Consider the following 18,922-nt stretch of genomic DNA (forward strand, 5'->3'; position numbering starts at 1 on the left):
CCACCACTGGTTCTCAGGGCCTGGAATCCAGGTCAGTCCCACCCTGGTCCTTTGCAGCTGGTGGGGCTTCAGGGGTGGAACCCACCAGCTGCCTTGCCTCTTCTCCTGGGCTGCCTCTACCCAGGAAGTCCCAGCACTTGGGGGAGGTCTGGGAAAAATTTCCCTGCCTTTTGAGGGGGAGGCCGGACGGGGGATGAGAAACTTTGGAGATTCGGTAGATGGCTCTAGACTGGGCCAGACGCTCTCAGGGGCGGTGTGCGGAGGGTTTGTGCAAACATCTTCTCGCTGGAGGAAGAGGAATGCAAGAGGCGGCTGCCTGCGGTACATCTTGGACTGTTTGAAGGATGTGCTGACACTTGTGACCCACAGCGCGAAAGATGAGGCCGGGGCCAAGCTGGGCAGGGTCCCGGAGGAGGGCAGTGAGCCCCCTGCCCGGAGCCCACGTGCTGCTCACAGGCACCCCTGCTGCCCAGGGGGCTGGGCCTCTCTCCTCCCCCTGCAAGCTGGCTCGCTGGACCCCTGCGAGGCCCTTCCTGGCCCTTCTGCTTCTGCTTTCCATCAAACAAGTAAGAGCCGTTTGTATTATTATTGTTATTGTTATTATTATCAGTCGTATGTATTTTCTGATGATAGAAGCACTTCAGGCCTCTTGTAGGCAATTTGGAAAATGTAAAATGGTATTAAGGCAATGACGATCAACCATAACCCAAGCCTTCAGAGGTAATCACTGTTGATATTTTGGCATATGTTCCTCAAATCCTTTTTCTATGCGTTTTTTCCTTCCCCAGCTGGAATTAGGATGTGGAAAACATTTTGTATCCTGGTCTCCCCTTTTTTGGCATGTCAGCGTGAACTCTGCAAATAGCATTTAAAAATTCCTGCATGTTTCCTTTGTTCACGTTCATCATTATTCCAGGTTTGAGTATTTAGATTGAATGAGTGGACTTTTTTTCCTTTCCTTCCTATCTTCCTTTTTCCTTCCTTCCTATAATAAAAATACAGAATGCTTATTGTTTATAAAAATAAACTCATAAAATCTGGAGATGTATGAATACAAACTACAAATTACAAATTACTCCCACCACCCAGAGATCACCCTTATTCACATTTTTTGGCTTACACTCACACTTTTCTACCATTTATTTACATATAGTTTAAAAGAAAAACAACAGAGGCTTATACTATAAATATTGTCTTACACTCTGCTTTTTTCCTTAACAAAATACTTATCAAACCCAAGCTAACATTTTTGTTGAACACTTACTATGCTCCAGGTCTGGTGGCAGGTCTGGGGCTCTTTATCTTATTTCATGCTCTCAGCAAACCTAGGAGGGAGGTTTTCCTGTTTATCTCATTTACAGATGAGAAAACTGAAGCTCAAGAAGTTGAACGTTTGATGTTTAAGGACTACAGGGGTAAATCATAATGTATGTTTGTAACTATCTTCTTTAGTTGGGCATTCTGGTAGCTTGTTTTTTCGTATCCAAGGAGACGAGACATTTGCCCCTTCCCTTTGCAAGATTCCTTTCTTTTCAATTTTTTAAAATGTGTTTGGCTGAGCCGGGTCTTGTTGTAGCATTTGTTTTCAGTCGCTAAGTCGTGTCTGACTCTTTGTGACCCCATGGACTGCAGCATGCCAGGCTTCCCTGTTCTTCACTATCTTCTGGAGTTTGCTCAAACTCATGTCCATTGAGTCTATGATGCCATCCAACCAGCTGAGAACTCTTAGTTGCAGCATGTGGGGTCTAGTATCTTGACCAGGGATGGAACCTGGGCTGCCTGCAATGGGAGTGAGGATTTTTAGCCACCGGACCATCAGGGAGGTCCCTCAAGGTTTCTTCTTTATTCTGGGCCATGATGTGAAGGAGCTTCAGTTCCACTCACCTGAGTGAGGAAGTACTCTGAGAACTCAATGCTTCTCTTCTTCCTTTGTTCCATGGGCAGAGCTCATCTCTGCTTGCAGCCTTGGAAATCTGTATCCCTCCTGCCCTCACAGAGGGAGGGCTGGGGTGCTGGGTCTCATCAGTGCTCACCTTATCAGCCTTTCTCTGATGCTGGTCCAGAACTGGATAGGCAGAGGACCCACACCAAATTCTCTACATCCACGTCCTCCCAGAGGCTGTAGACAGTAGATGTGAACCCAGTCCAGGGTTGCCTGGGATTCTTGCCATGGGGGCTGCCTCTCGGTGAGTGACCGTAGCGTTCCTGGGGGCAGGTGGCCTGGGACTTAATGGCGCGGCCATTGTTGGAAGAGTTGATATAGAGCTCTCACCCTTGCTCCAGCTCCCTGTCTCATATGCAAATGGAGTTTATGTCCAGCTAACTCTCTGGTTTTGCGCATCTCTTCTCCACAACCAGGGGTCAGCTGTCTCTTAGGTGCCAAGTTCTGCTGCAGCACTTGGCGTTTTGTCATATGGTCTTGCCCAAATCCCACAACGAGCCTCTGAGAAGGTGACTGTCACTGACCACCAAGATTCGCAGGATCTTGTCTGATCACCTGCAATGACATAGCTTGTGAGCGGTGGAGACACTGCGCCTACCCCCAGGGTGCTTGAAAGTCCTGTGCTCTTTCTTCCCCAGCATTCCTTGGAAGCTGTTGATATACGAATATTTCTATGTGACAACAGCCGAATCTGCAGTGAGTCAGGCTGGCGGATGACGCTGCCCAAGCCACACCTTGGTATATTTATAATCGATAATGTGCCTATGGGCAGCCTGTCTTCCCCGCCTCCACCACCCAGTCTGTTTTCAGAACCTCTTCCCTCTTTCTGTCCTGTGTTACGTGTATAAAATCCTGAAGACCCTCCTCTTGGTCACCCATCTTAAAACCCAACTTCTTTCTCCAGATGTTTATGTTATACGAGCCTTGGCGTAGATTTCCGTGATGACTTTTGCTTGTAGACGTTCGCCCTGCATGGATATAAATGACCATGGTGTGTTTTTTTGGCAGGAAGTCACCATAAAATTCCCTTAATGAGAAATTCTCAGGGATAGTTTAGATTCTAAATTCAAGCTGGGAAACAGTACTATATCTTCATGCCCCCTTCCCCCCAGCTCAGCTGAGTTAATTAGGAGTTGCTTTGGTGTCAAAAAAATATAAACTCTTTAGGCTTTTTAAGAAGTGAATGTGTGGTTCTTTCATACTTTGCTGATGAGAGTGTAAAAAGGTGCCTATTTTTAAATTAAAAAAAATTCTTTCTGGCTAGGATCTTTTGGCAGTATATTGTCAAAAGCTTTTAAAAATGTATAGTTGATGACCCAGAAATTCCAACTCAAAGAATTTTCCCTAAGAAAACAAAGATGTGCTCGAGTGTTTAGCTGTGAATATTTTCATTACAGCATAATTTATATTAGCAAACATCTAGAACAATGTAGGTGTTCAATTTGCTAGAGGATTTGAGAAATAAATTGTATCACATTCATCCGTAGAAAATTACAGAGCTCTTAAAATGGTGTTTTAGAAGTATAGTTTTTGAAATGAAAATATAGTCGCAGTGTATATTCTAGTGGGAAAAGAGACTGCACAACAATATGATTTTCTTTTGGGTTAAAAGGAGAGAGAAAAGAAAGAAAAAAGAGAAAGGATTGTATATGAGTGCAGAGAGAAGAGTCTAAAGGGAGATAGTTATTTCTGGGTAAAAAGATTAAGACTCCATTTCTTCTCCGCTTTCTGCTTGTCTTCATTTTTTATTTTATCTACAGTGAAGTCTATTCCTTTGGTAACAAAGAATAATAGAGGTTTTGTTGAAAGTAAGTCAACAGAAGCTTTTTTTTGCCTTTTTCTTAATCCCTTCTCTGTTGAGTGAGTTGGTGCTGGTTACCGTTGCAAGAGAACGAGGAATCAGGATTGAGCTGGATTTTTCCAGCTAGAAAATATCCACTCATCACGACTTTATTAGGATTTGGCTGTGATTGAACTTAGATTAGCCTTTCATGTTTTTGGTGTCCTTAGGACAAGTACCTGGGAAGATAATCAGAGTTTGTCCAGCTTTTCTAGACTGATCAGATTGAGTGCTGCTTTGGTTTTATTTTTCCTTTTGACTATGGCTGTTAGTCATGGCAAAGAACAGGGTGATAAGAGAATGTTAGTCCATAGACAGCTCACATATACGATTGATTTTATTATCTCTCTCTCTGTTAGGTCCTGGTGCATATAAACAGTACTTTTTCCAAGGAAAGGTCTTCACTTGGGTAACTTGGAGGATTCTGGAAGCTGACGATTTGGTTATCAACATCTTTGCCAAATTTGTAAAATTAATATAGTCAGTTATGTTTCCATTAGGACGTGTATTTCTTTAAACAGTGTGTTGCTAATGTACCATCATGCCTCTTGGGCCATAACAGAGGAAGAGAGATTATTAATGGAGATTTAATATGCACTGGAAACAGAAACCAAGGGATAAATACCAATTATTTCATCATCATTATCATCATGATAACTACTAATTGGCTAATCCCATGGTTCCCAAACTGTGTGCTAACATGTCCCAGGGCACCCCTGCTGTGAACTGGCACGGGTGCTGTTAGGAATTTTAATTTTTTGAGGGAAGCAGGGATACACTCCATCTGCGAATGACGAACTCGAGGTATGGCACTACTTTCCCTTGGATGATGTATCTTTGCAAAGCTGGGATTCTTTGCAGCTGCTGTGACAAAAAGCAAACACTGCAAAAATCAGGGTGGAACAGGAACACAGGTGGTAGTGGTCAATCTGACTGTTAGGCTTGAGAAGTTTTACTGTCCCCACTGGGCTTCGCTGGTGGCTCAGACAGTAAAGAATCCACCTGCAATGCAGGAGATATGGGTTCGATCCCTGGGTTGGGGAGATCTTCTGGAGGAGGCATGGCCACCCACTCCAGGATTCCTGCCTGGAGAATCCCCATGGACAGAGGAGCCTGGCGGGCCACAGTCCACGGGGTCACAGAGATTCGGAATGACTGAGCGACTAAGCACAGCACACATCATCCCCAGTAGGTACTAAGTTGTTAGGAGGTAGATACTTAGTAAGTTGCTTGGCCTATTTACTTAATTAATGGCACTCTGTTTGTTTTTGGCTGCTCTGGGTCTTTCTGCTATGCGCAGGCTTTCTTTAGGTGCAGCACATGGGCGTCTCCTTGAGGGGGCTCCTCGTGTTGTGGAGCACAGACTCTAGGTGTGCGGGCTTCAGTACTTGTGGCATGGGGGCTTAGTTGCCCTGCAGCAAGCTGGGTCCTCCCAGACCAGGGGTCAAACACATGTGCCCTACATTGGCAGGCGAATTCTTAACCACCGGACCTCCAGGGAAGTCTGATTAATGGAACTTTAGATTCGGTATTTCTATTGGCCTGGGGGTGCTGTGGGAAAATTATTAAGACTGGAAAGGAAGCAAGAATTGAGAAAGTTTGGGAAGCGCTAGTCTAACGATGACCACACTTGCTTGTCTTCAGAAAGCTGTCTGGAAAAATTGTGAAGGAACTACTCACAGACCCTGAGGCTGCCATGGGATTGGGTCTGGGGCATGCTGGGCAGTGGTGAGGGTGAGGTGTGAGGTGGACTGAACTAACTACTCAGGAGGGGAAAACTGGCTACCTGTAGGGCTCGTGGATGGTTTTCGTTTGTTTTGGTCTCTCTGTGTGCATGTGTGTGTTTGAGTGCCTTTCAATAGAATATCTCTGCAATTTACAGTAGCCTCCCCCATATCTGGCTTCCCAGGTGGCTCAGTGGTAAAGAACCTGCCTGCCAATGCAAGAGATGCAGGTTTGATCCCTGGGTCGGGAAGACCCCCTGGAGAAGGAAATGGCACCCCACTCCAGTATTCTTTCCTGGAAAATCCCAATGGACAGAGGAGCCTGGTGGGCTGCAGTCCATGGGGTCACAAAAGAGTTGGGCGTGACTTAGTGACTAAACAACAGCAGCAATATTTAAGATAGGACATAAGATACAAAAGAAATTGCTCCGTGGTGCAGGCCATTATGGGCTTATCAGTGGGGAGGCTTGAGAATCATGGTGTGAGGTGATAATTTGTGATAAAATGTGATAACGTGCTTGCTGGTAACTGGAGTTCACTATGATTTTTTTTTTTTTTTTCTGCTCAGGTTACAGGATCTCTCCTTCAGGAGACAACTCGGAAGTGGGCTCAGTACAAAGAGAAGTGTCTGAGAGACTTACTCAAGGAAACTTCTGGTAAGCACATGTATCAGTTATCTATGGCTGTGTAACAGATAGTCCCAAAGCTTAGTGGCTCAAAACAGTAATAACAATGATTTATTATGTCTCAAGTGCCTTCTCAGGTGGCGCTAGTGGTAAAGAACCTGCCTGCCAATGCAGGAGACGTAAGGGATGCCAGTTCGATCCCTTGGTCAGGAAGATCCCCTGGAGGAGGGCATGACAACCCACTCCAGTATTCTTGCCTAGAGAATCCCATGGACAGAGGAGCCTGGTGGGGTACAGGTCACAGTGTTGCAAAGAGCCAGACACAACTGGAACAACTTAGAGTGCACACATTTCTCTCACAGCTTCTGTGTGTCAGGAATTCAGGCTGAGAATATTGGGGAGGGCTTATATGTGCTCAGCAATGTCTGGAGTTTAGCTGAAAGATTCAAAGACCGGAGGCTGGAATCATCTGAATTCTGGTTCATGCCCGCATCTGCTGGTTGATGCTGGGAGTCATGCTGGGGCTGTTGGCTGGGCCACATCCATGTGGCCTCTCCGTAAGGCCTGGGCGTCCTCACAACACAGTGGCTGGGTTGCAAGTACAAGCATGAACAGAGGCCGTGTTGCCTTTTGTGACCTAGCCTTGGAAGTCACTTCTGCTGTGTTCAGTTGGGTCAGACAGTTACAAAGGCTACCCACCTCCAATGTAAAAGAGCGTGCAAGATGGAATATACGTGCCTGTGACCGCGTTTGATATAAGCCTTGTGTCGTGGTACCTTGACCACCTAATCACATGACATGAGCCCCTGTCATAGATCAACCCAGGAATCTATCATACGTGTGTGTGTGTGGGGGTGTCCTTCAGTCTCCCGTGGTGCTAACTTTTATCTAGGACTGCACTAGGTTGAGCGCATTCTAGCAAAGATGTTAATAGCTTGGTCAGCCCACAGCCTCTCCTGTCTACATGCTGGGTCTCTGGGTGCATCCAGATTCTTTTTTGTCGAGAAAAGAAAGAAGTAAGAAGCCTTGGCCCCCTGCCTCTGAGACTGGTCAGCTGTGGATGGAAGCTGCCCCATCCTTCATCTCCTGGCTTCTTTCAGATGACTTCACTCAGGGACCTGGAGGTTGACAGGACACTAGAAACTCTCTCTGCCTTTTCCTGACCCAAAGGCAGTCCAGTCTCCAAGCCATGCCTCCTTCCTTTTAAATATCCTTTAGCTAAGCAGGTGGCCGCCAAGGCTTGATTCATTGCAGGAACCACTTCCATCTTGAGGAAAATTGCTTTCTAAGAATAGGGAGGCCTTCCTGATCTGGAGCCTCCCTGTGAGCAGCTCATCTCGACGAGCTCACACAGGCTAGGTGCTGACTGGGTGCTGATCTGGCAGCCAGTCTACAGGGTGCCCCAAGCTCCAGACCTGCGGCTCAGTCCTGATACCAACAACCTGGCTCTTCACTCTGAATGGCCCCTGAGTTCTAGCCTAATAGGGAGCCCATGGTAGGAAATGATGTTTGCTAACCAGGAGTGAGGAGCTTGCAATGTGGAAGTTTTGGGTCCAGCCTGAAGCCCCTTCGTTTGATCCTGGGGGCTCATAAAGATGATGCTTACTTTATAGCATCTCATTGCCAAGCACCAGCTCATCCCCTAGCTGCTTGAGAGTCCCAGATATTTCATAATGATCATTGGCTTCATCTTCAAACAGAGAAATCTGACCAAGTAGTGCTTGACTCAGGTACACGTGACGAGAACCTCAACCCTGCAGATGCCCTTCCATCCACCGGTCATTTTGCACATTTCATAGATATAACTGGTGAGGGTTTGACTATTATTTAGTTAATTACAGGACAGAAGACGCTGGCTGAACCTCTGAGTGTCCTCCTGACCCTGAGTTTCTGCGAGAGTTCAGCCCGTGTAAAGTAAACCAACACCAGTGTGACGTGCGTGTTGACATGAAAGTCTGGACTACCGCCAGGGGTCAGGTTGGGTAGACAGAGCCACATGTGGGGCTGCGTGAAGCATTCCGGTCCTCCCCGCATGGTTCCTCATCCTTGATCTGACACCAGAGAGTGGGATGCCCTGGCTGGTCCCTGCTCGGGCCACACCAGCTTCAGTGCCAGTGAGGTGGGCTCTGGGCTCCACCGGTTTATTTTGCCCATTTTTCTCTGCAGGCACAGTCTGTAATGGGACCTTCGATCAGTATGTGTGCTGGCCTCATTCCACACCTGGAAATGTCTCTGTCCCCTGCCCTTCCTACTTACCTTGGTGGCGCGAAGGTAATAAGTCTTATTTTACCAATATCTAACATTTCCTTTAAGGCTTCCCTGGATAGAGCAGCCAGGGTTTGGGTAGGAGGGGGCTCCAATCAGATAGTTTTCTCCAGCCCTCTTCTCCCATGAAAGGTCTCCTCTTAGCTGTCAGTAGCACGTCCTCCTTTTCCTCTCTGTTTCTTCTCTTGTCTTCCTGCAAGTCTTCTGTGCCTGGAGGCTCTGCTTGTATCCTGGTCCTCTCTCCTTTGAGAGTCCAGGCGTGGCTACCACAGACGTGGCTGCAGAGTTCTCGAGAGATGAGCTTAGAGGAAGAAGCATTTTAGAATGTAAGAAGGGAGAGAATAAGTAAGTAAGTGTCAGTTGCTCAGTCATGCCCGACCCTTTGTGACCCCATGGACTGCAGCCCACCAGGCTCCTGTGTCCATGAGATTTTCCAGGCAAGGATAGTGGAATGGGTTGCCATTTCCTTCTCCAGGGCATCTTCCTGACCCAAGGATTGAACCCTGGTCTCCTGCACTGCAGGAAGATTCTTTACTGACTGAGCTAGAAGGGAAGCCCAGGGAAGAGAACATACTGGCAGAAAAAGATCGAGCAATGAGGCCGGGCCTGTGCCTCATGCTTTGGGCTTTAAACTCCCCTCTGTAGAGATGTGGAGCCACTGAAGGTGTTAAGGCATGAGGAGGTGGTTTGGGGAGCTGACATGGGTAGCCTGTGGCTGATGGACTGAGGGATGGAGGGAGATCACAAGGGCAAGTCTGGAAGCTACTGCAGTGGTCCAGAAAAAGAGGATGAGGATGTGGATTCAGGCCGAGGCAATAGGTTGGGAAGAAGAGGAAAGAGGAAAGAAAAGAACTGGAGGTGGAACAGTCAAGACTTGTCATCAGAAGTGGGAACTGAGGGGCTGAGAGGGTAGGACCCCACCCAAGGCCGCAGAGCTTGTAGGAGGCGAAACTGGCTTGGTCGCGCCCTTCATTCTCCATGGCATGGCCTCCTGGGCATCAGCAGGCTCCAGGTCTGCGTCTCCCAGCTGGGCTGCACCTTGAAGGGCTGTCACATCTGAGTCACCAAGGACTTTGGGTAAACACAGCAGACATTAACGGATTGTGGTTTGCTACAAAATGTAGAGGCTTCCGTGTTTTCCCTTCCATCCCAAATAAACAGTGAGGATGCTAATGAGTCCCCCGAAGGGGAAGTGAAAATTCCTCTTCCCTGGGATTTTTCCACAGCTTTGCAGTGAGAATGAGGGCCTTCCCACGTGCTCGGAGAGTGGGCTGCGTGCTCTGACCTTTCCCCTAGAGCTGTGTTTACTTTCAGAGAACTCAGGAAGGGCCTACAGATACTGCCTGTCTCGGGGTGCTTGGCAGACGCTGGAAAACTCCACAGATATTTGGCAGGACAACTCTGAATGCGCCGAGGATCACAGCTTCAAACAAAAAGTGAGTTGGCTGGGATCGGTGAGGACGGACCTCGGGGCCCAAACCACCCTGTGCCGGGGCTCCACGCAAGGAGCCTGCCCCAGCGCATCGGCCCCAGACTCACTTGGCAAGGTCTTTGGTCACACAAAACCGCAATTCCAGTGGCAGACACAGCCTGTCTTCTGCTGCTGGGCTGAGACATGAACCCCTAAGGAAAGACAGCCAGCGTCTGTGCTTGCTGCTCCTGCCGCCTGGCCCACCTTTCCCCAGCTGTTCTTCGGCTTCTCCTTCCCCAAAGTCACATTTCAAAGTCAACGTCTCCTTTCAAGCGAAGACTTCCAAGGCCACCCCGTGGAGAATGGTCTCTTCAGCCTTGACAGCACCTGTCACTCTCCGACAGAGTGTCCTGAGAGAACACACCTAGCATCTGGTTACAAGCTCAAGGCCAAGGGCCCAGGCAGCCCACCTTCATGTCCAGAGTCTGCTTCCTAGCTCTCTCTCTCTTTTCTTTTTTAAATATGGAATTTCCGTTTCTTTCTTTCACTGTTTCTAATTCTTTTTTTAAAAATAGTTTTATTTATTTGGGCCGTGCGGGTCCTCATTGCTGAGCAGGCTCTTCTCTCGTGGTGGCAGGCTTCGCACTGTGGTGGCTTCTCCCACTGCAGAGCAAGAGCCCTAGGGAGCTCGGGCTTCAGTAGTTGTGGCACATGACTCAGCCGTTGCAGCTCCCGGGCTCTAGAGAGTTGTGCTGCATGGGCTTAGTGGCTCCTTGGCATGTGGGATCTTCCCAGACCAGGGATTGAAACTGTGTCTCCTGCATTGGCAGACCGACTCTATCACTGAGCCACCAGGGAAGCCCTGTTTCTAATTCTTAAAAAATTTTTTTAAATTTATTTTATTTATTTTTGGCTGCGCTGGGTCTTTGTTGCCACGCAGGCTTTCTCCAGTTGAGGTGAGTGGGAGTTGCTCTCTGGGTGCTGTCAGCCAGCTTCTCGTTCCTGTGGCTTGTCTTGCTGTGGAGCACAGGCTCTAGGCCCTCGGGCTTCGGCGGTTGCTACTCCCAGGCTCTAGAGCACAGACTCAATAGCTGCGGTCAACAGGCTTAGTTGCTCCAAGGCATGTGTGATCTTCCTGGATCAGGGATCGAATCCGTGTCTCTTGCATTGGCAGGGGGCTCCTTAACCCCTGGGCCACCAGGGAAGCCCCTTTGCTTTCTAGCTCTTCTTACCTCACCCTTCACTGCTCTGGGCCTCTTCTTCCCACTGCCCCAGCAGAGCACATTTACTGCCCAAGACCGCACGAGGGTTTAAAGAGCTGACAGACGTATGAGTCTCTGGATAAAGCCTGACCCTTCGTCACCACAACGTAAAGTAAGAGTGCCAGCTCCACCCTTAGGATCCATCCGGGTCGCTGGGCAGTGGATCATCGTGTTTGTGGTTCACTTCCTTCCCCCAGTGGGAACGGGCCGGGCCTTGAGTCTCAGGTCTATCACATCTTCCCATCAGGCATGAAGAGCCTTCCATCACAGCCTCTCTATCTGCAGGGAATTTTTTCTAAACCTCTCTTTAACTTTATTCCTTGACTGGAGTTGGCAGAATTCCATGTTCCCTAGACCATGTGACAGGCCACACCTCTTAAAGTTATTAAAATCATGCCTGCGGTTGGGTTGGATTCAGCTTATCTCAAGATTTTGTCTGACTGTTGTGACAGCACCATGCTCTTGTTCACTTCATGCTGTGATTTGGGCAAACTGTATACATTTCTTATCTTCCCTACTGGACAAAGCTGCTTGAGAATAATAACAAAGTCATAGTCATATCTGAACAGCTGCCACCCTCTGGCACAGAGAGTACTTCATAAATATTGAATGGTTCCACAGATTCTGAGTCAGTGGGGATGTGGTGGGGTCGAGGCGTCCATACCAATGGGGAGGTTCCCCCGGTGACTCTGAAGGGATGTAGTGGTGACGAATTCACCAGCTGGTGTGAAATGCCTGCCACTTGCTTTGGGTTCAGGTCAGGCAACTGGGACTGCAAAACAAGATTGAAAAGCTGAACTTTTCAAGACAGGAAGGAAAGGTTCTCTCTTTAGAGCAGTAGGACACAGACATTGCCTCCTCCTCTGTGAACGATCATATTTCTAAGAAATCAAACACTTCACAAAATGTTTCTGGCCGTGTTTACCTGTGTTTCTAGTAGAGGGTTGAATTTTTGCCCAAACAAGGCTAATGTTAGTAAGTCGTTGACCTTTGGGGTTTTGGAAAATGAGATGTGTTATGTTCTTCCAACTAACAACACACTGGGGGTCCTTGCACATAGTAATTGGGGCTTTTTAAGGATATCATGTGTGTGTGTCTTTCAAAACTATACACACTTAATACCATTTCTGTCTTAGCTGTGCACTCATCATGCACGGTGGCCGTAACTTGTACAGTTTGAAGTGTGACAACAAGCGCCACTGATTCTCTAAAATTTCGGATAGAAGATTGGTTCTTATCACAGATCTTAGCAACCTCAGCATGTGATTCTTTTCTTTCCTTATTAACTCAAGAGCTCTCATCTCTTCACTTAAAGGAAGCACTTTATGACTTCTCTTTGGCACATCCAAATTGCCAGCATCACTACTTTTGGGGGCCATTATTAGGTAGAATGGGGCTTCCCAGGTGGCTCAGTGGTAAAGAACCCACCTGCTAACGCAGGAGACATAAGAGACATGGGTTTGATACCTGGGTCAGGTAGATCCTCTGGAGGAGGGCATGATAACCCACTCCAGTATTCTTGCCTGAAATCCCATGGACAGAGGAGCCTGGCGGGCTACAGTCCATGGGGTCACAAAGAATCGGATGCAACTTAGCAGCTAAACAACAGACTAAGTAGGATAAGGGTCACTTAAAACACAGGCTCTGCTGTACCAAGACAGTCAGATAACCGAGAGGGCTACTAAGTGACCAAAGAAGAGCTGATAAACTGGACTTTATCAAAATTAAAAACTTAGGCTCTTTTGCTGCCGCTGCTAAGTCGCTTCAGTCGTGTCCGACTCTGTGCGACCCCAGAGACAGCAGCCCACCAGGCTCCCCCGTCCCTGGGAGTCTCCAGGCAAGAACACTGGAGTGGGTTGCCATTTCCTTCTCCAATGCATGAAAGTGAAGAGTGAAAGTGAAGTCGCTCAGTTGTGTCCGACTCTTAGCGACCCCATGGACTGCAGCCCACCAGGCTCCTCCTCCATCCGTGGGATTTTCCAAGCAAGAGTACTGGAGTGGGGTGCCACTGCCTTCTCCGTAGGTTCTTTTAAAGACACTTAAAAAATAAAATAAACCTAGACAAAACTAGACAGCATATTAAAAAGCAGAGACATTACTTTGCCAACAAAGGTCAGTCTAGTCAAAGCTATGGTTTTTTTAGTAGTCATGTGTGGATGTGAGAGTTGGACCATAAAGAGAGCTGAGTGCTGAAGAATTGATCCTTTTGAACTGTGGTGTTGAAGAAGACTCTTGAGAGTCCCTTGGACTGCAAGGAGATCAAACCAGTCAATTAAAGGAAATCAGTCCTGAATATTCATGGGAAGGACTGATGCTGAAGCTGAAACTCCAATACTTTGGCACCTGATGTGAAGAACTCATTGGAAAAGACCCTGATGCTGGGAAAGATTGAAGGCAGGAGGAGAAGAGGTTGAGGTAATTGGATGGCATCACCAACTCAATGGCCATGAGTTTGAGCAAGCTCCAGGAGTTGGTGATGGACAGAGAAGCCTGGTGTGCTACAGTCCAGGGGGTCCCAAAGAGTCGGACACGACTGAGCAACTGAACTGAAAAAAATAAAAAGGCAAGCCATAAAGCAGAAGAAAATACTTGCAAAACATGTATCTGATGGGTTTATGTCTAGAATATATAAAGATTTACAATTCAAAATTAAGACCAATGATCCAGTTTAAAAGACAGCCAAATATTTGAAAAGATACTTTACCAAATAAAACATACAGATGGCAAATAAGCACATGAAGTGATTCTCAACATCATTAATCATTAGCAAAGCGCAAATAAAACCGCCATGAGACACTACGGCATACCCATTAGAATGACTGCAATGCAAAAGACTGATTGCAGGAAATGTTCGTCGATTCTTGAGCAGCTGGCATTCTGGTTGGAATGTAAACTGACACAACTTATTTAGAAAACAGTCTGGCAGTTTCTTAAGAAGTTAAAGCATATACCATGCTACCCTGTCATTCTATTTCTAGATATTTGTCTGAGAGAAATGAAAACCTGTGTCCATGTAAAATCTTGCACAGAATTTTTCAGAGCAACTTTATTTGTGAAAGTTAAACTCTGAAAGCAATCCAAAAGTCCATCAATGGGTGAGTGTATAAGTAAATTGTAGTATATTCATAATAGAATACTACTCAACAGTAATACTGGTTTATAACAGTTAAGTTTCACGTGAGCAACCCTGTATTGCTACCTCTGTAAACCCTACAGCATGCTCACCACCAAAAGCTTACTTTCCATCTATCACCATAGAGTTGATCTCCTTTACCAAATTTACCCTTCCCCCTGCCTCTCCCCCTCTGATAACCACCACTCTGTTCTCTGTGTATACAGGTTTATTTTTGTTCGATTTGATCATTTATTTGTTTTGTTTGTTTTTGATTGTTCATTTTTAATATTCCACATACAAGTGAAATAATACAGTATTTATCTTTCTCTGTCTGACTTATTTCACTTAGCATAATACCCTTGAGCTTCATCCATATTGTCAAAAAATGCTAGCTGAGTAGTACTCTTGAGAGTCCCTTGAACAGCAGGGAGATCGAACCAGTCAATCTTAAAGGAAATCAACCCTGAATACTCATTGGAAGGACTGATGCTGAAGCCAAAGCTCAAATAATTTGGCCACCTGATGTGAAGAGATGACTCACTGGAAAAGACCCTGATGCTGGGAAAAATTGAGGGCAGGAGGAGGAGGCGAGGATGAGATGGTTGGATGGCATTACTGACTCAATGGACACGTTAGAGCACTCTCTGGGAGATAGTGTAACATGGAGAGCCTGGCATGCTGCAGTTCATGGGGCTGCAGAGTTGGACACGACTGAGCAACTGAACAACAAAAACAACAGCAAAGGAATGAGCCAAGATACATGCTATGACAAGGATGAATCTCTAAATAATTACTCTGAGGGAAGTAAGCCTGACAGAAAATTGAATACTTATAAGGTTCCATTTATAAACATTCTAGAAAATGCAAACTTGTCTCTAAGGGCAAGAAACAGAGGAGATGAATTACAAAGGGTCACAGGAAACATCGGGGAGGTGATGGAAATATTCATTATCTTGAACGTGGTGATGACATCAGAGATATGGTCATGTCCAAATTCCCCAAGGTTTATACTTTCAATATGCGCAGTTTTCTGTATCCCAATTATACTTCTGTGAAGCTGATGAACTTCTGTTAGGGTTATGCAGAGAAGTTTTGGCATAATCTAGCAGATAATACATATTAACTGTGGGTTCTTGTGCAAAAATTTATTCAGAAACCTAATCTTGATGGCTATATGCACAATGGATTGAGTGAGAAGGGATTCCATTAGAAAATCCCACAGAATTTCCAGTAAACTATCCTCTGTTCACCATCGGGCTATCCTGGGACTCAGAAAATATTCCAGTGTTCAACTGGGTCTTTGTTTAAGGGATCACCTATGAAGAGTTATTTTAGTGGGGAGACATCGAGATGGAAAGCTAGCCCCGTCTTCCAGAGAGAGAGGCCCCTACACTCTAGGAACAGCACATCCAGGGGCAAAGAAGCTGTCTTCATTCCCAAGGCACCCTCTGGTCCTGGGCACAGTTCTCGTAGGATATCATGAATCTTGGTGCATCACTGCTGGGTGGTGGGACCAACCACGGAGGTGAGACCCATGGTGGGTTCTTCACTCATGAAGTTTCCTTGAACTCTGAGATGTGCCAGAGGGCTGTGGTGTCAACAAGTGTCCTCGGGTTCAAACCTAGATTCGTGGTGGTTGGGGGCATGGATCCAGGGTCGGGACGCCACAGCCGCCTGGCTTACCGGTCACGTCTGCTGTTCCTCTGCGCTCAGGTTGGACGCCACACCTTGCTGTCGACGCTGCAGCTGTTGTACACGGTGGGCTACTCTCTCTCCATCGTCTCGCTCTTCCTGGCTCTCACCCTCCTCTTGTTTCTCCGGTGAGTGGAACTGCTGCTGCACGTGCTCAGGCAGTTATCCAGGCATGTGCTCACTGGCTCCCTTGAGAAGGCAGGAGACCAGGCTGGGTGACTCCATGGCTCATCAGAGCTGGAGGGGATCTGCGACAGTCTCCAGTCCATCCATCCCATTTTTGTAGGCAAAGGGAAGGGATCTGGGAGGTCCAGGGAGAGGTACTGAGCCACCCTGGGTTGCAAAGCACAGCTAGGATTGGAATCTGGGGCTCCCAACTATGCCTTTGTCTCTTTGGATTAGATGAGCTCTGCCCAAACTCCTAGTCCCTGCTCTAAACTCCTAGCCATACATACCCATGACTGCCACAGCCCATTCTCACCATAGCTCCACTGGATGCACTATTTTTATGGACAAGATTAAGAAACTTCCCCAAAGCATATTAGTGAGTGGGAGAGCTGGGGTTTTAACCCAGGACCCTCGGACTCCAATTAGCCATTAACCATTTGAGGATGCTGGGCCCTGTTCTAAAGCATGTTACATGCATTAAGTCATTTAAGTCTCTTTCTAATCAGAATTAAGATGAATTCTAATCCTTGGAGATTAGCCTTATTATCACCCCCATTTTATGAGTGGGTTAACTGAAACACAGGGAGATGAAGTGACTTGCCCACAGTCACACAGCTGGTGAGTGATGGAGCCAAGATCATAAGCAGGTGGTCCAGAGGCTGAGCACTTTCATTCCTTCATTGTAGTGTTTTTCAGGATCCAAAACGAGTGCATTTTACTAAGTCATTTTAGAAGTCACTCAAGTGAGATACTTATAGACCCATTAAGGAGCCCTCCAGGGCTGTCTCCTGGTCTTGGTCAATTCAAGAACCTAATGGAGTGTAACGTGGTAGAGTGAGCATTCAACACAGATGCAGAGACCTGGATGGGGACCCTGGATGCTGGTTCCAGAGCCACTCCCACCTGGGCTCTGCGAGGTCCAGGTCTGGCCCCACCTGCCCCCTCAACCCCATGATGTTCTTTAGCTCCTGGAGCAGAGAGCCGAGTCATGACCACCTGCCCCAGTGGGAGAGCAATCGTTGAATAACAGGAGAGAATTCCGCAGCCTGTGCCCACTGCCATCGGTGACCACCTCCACTCACGTTCCCAAAGTCTCAGAACAAGGCCAGGAGAAGATAACTGCCCAGCCCCAGAAGAAGTAACTTGAACAGCCCCTGGGTCGACCCTGTCTTCATTTTTGGCTCTGGCTCTGAGGAGAGCAAGACCCAGTCCCTGCCCAGTCTAGGGAGAAGAATGCATGAATCATGAAACCCAAAGACCTGCTCAAATCTTTTTGGAAACTGAAAAAGTAATAATAGCTCTAGAGAGAGGCAGGACAGGGCATGTGCCGCACGGGGGCATAGGCGGGGCTCTGAGAACACAGCGATGGAAAGGGGCCCTTTTGCCTAGAGAGACCAAGGGTGCAGTTTTACGTCAGCTGGCACTGGAGGCTTCAGGTGGGCAAGGGAGGTCATGAGAGTTGACATTTTCTGGGTACTTCTTAAGTGCCAGGTGCTGTGTGAGCACTTTTCACCCATTAACTGGTTGAATCCTCATGTAGCCTTTGTGGCGAGTGCTCATGCTCTTAGAGGGAGTAGAGACTTGGAGAGCCATATATGGACCTCAGAGTATCTGAATCTAAATCTCACCTCTGGCACTTACTTCTCTGGGACTGTGATGTAAGTGGTTGCAAGGAGTAAGGATGCCCTTAAGTACGTCCACATGCAAATAGCTTGGAGCGTAGCCTGGCATGTTATAAAATGGTACCTGTTATTCTCCCCGTCTTACAGATGAGGAAAATGAGGCAGAGAGAGGTAAGATCCTTTACACCATGCATCCAGCTCTGCAGCCTACACTCTGAACCTGTGCCCTTTGGTGGCGCATACACAGGTTTCAGGCCCATGCCTGTTGGTCTGAGCCATTCTTTTCTGAGGGAAGACCCTTGGTTTTCTCCCTGTCCAGAAAACTCCACTGCACACGTAACTACATCCACATGAACTTATTTGCCTCTTTCATCCTGAGAGCCCTGGCTGTGCTGGTGAAAGATGTCATCTTCTACAAATCTTACTCCAAGAAGCCCAACAGTGAGAAAGAGTGGCTGTCCTACATGTCGGAGGTATGTGCTTCCTCATCCCTGGGCTCTACCTGGTGGATCAGTCCTGGGAATCAGAGAGCAGGAAGGTGAGGCTGGGGAGTGGATGACAGAGAGAAAGGGGTGTCAGTCTTTCCGGTAAGAGATACACCACCTGATTTTTTTTTTTTTAAGCCAACGTCCCGAGAATGGGTCGCAAAGAGTCGGACAGGACTGAGCGACTAAGCATAGCAGAGAGTGCATATAACAAGAACACTGACCGTGGTGTATGTACACTGTGCTGTAGTCTATTAAGTGTGCAATAGCACTGTGTCTAAAAAACTATTGTGTCTCAGAGAGAGGGGAGTTCAGAGGCAGGGACTTGTGTGGGGAGGCCCTTCTCCCCTCCTCTGTGGTCTAGATGCTGAGGAACTTGGACTCACCCCCAGGTGCTCTGTCCTTTCCAGATTTCTGCCTCCTGCCGCTCAGCCCAGGTCCTCTTGCACTACTTTGTGGGCGCCAATTACTCATGGCTGCTCGTCGAAGGCCTTTACCTTGACACGCTGCTGGAGCCCATAGTGTTTTCAGAAAGGCGGCTGTGGCCCAGATACCTGCTGGTGGGTTGGGGTGAGTGACCTGAACCGGGATCTGTCTGAACATGGGAGCCCAGTAGAGCTTTTGGTTGGAGTTGGAGGGAGGTTTCTGGGATAGATAATTTGTCAATGACAAGAGACTCTGAAGAGAGAGGTAGCGTGCGTGTGTACACATGTGTGCATGCACCTGCGTGTACATTTATGTAGATATAAGTGCTGTAGACCCAATACACA

At 47.4% G+C, this 18,922-nt stretch overlaps 1 protein-coding gene across 1 annotated transcript in view; it reads left to right on the top strand.

Annotated features, from left to right (window-relative positions):
• The window catches only part of GLP2R (glucagon like peptide 2 receptor), a 44,435-nt gene continuing 25,722 nt past the window's right edge, over positions 210–18,922 (top strand). The window contains exons 1-7 of the mRNA XM_005694224.3: positions 210–566; positions 6,075–6,162; positions 8,299–8,403; positions 9,712–9,833; positions 15,899–16,005; positions 17,987–18,140; positions 18,563–18,722. Of these exons, the coding sequence (XP_005694281.1) occupies positions 378–566; positions 6,075–6,162; positions 8,299–8,403; positions 9,712–9,833; positions 15,899–16,005; positions 17,987–18,140; positions 18,563–18,722 (925 nt within the window). The 5' untranslated portion in view covers positions 210–377. The remainder of the gene's footprint in view (positions 567–6,074; positions 6,163–8,298; positions 8,404–9,711; positions 9,834–15,898; positions 16,006–17,986; positions 18,141–18,562; positions 18,723–18,922) is intronic.

The sequence above is a fragment of the Capra hircus genome, chromosome 19 (assembly GCF_001704415.2).
Source record: "Capra hircus breed San Clemente chromosome 19, ASM170441v1, whole genome shotgun sequence".
NCBI classification, from domain to species: Eukaryota; Metazoa; Chordata; class Mammalia; order Artiodactyla; family Bovidae; genus Capra; species Capra hircus.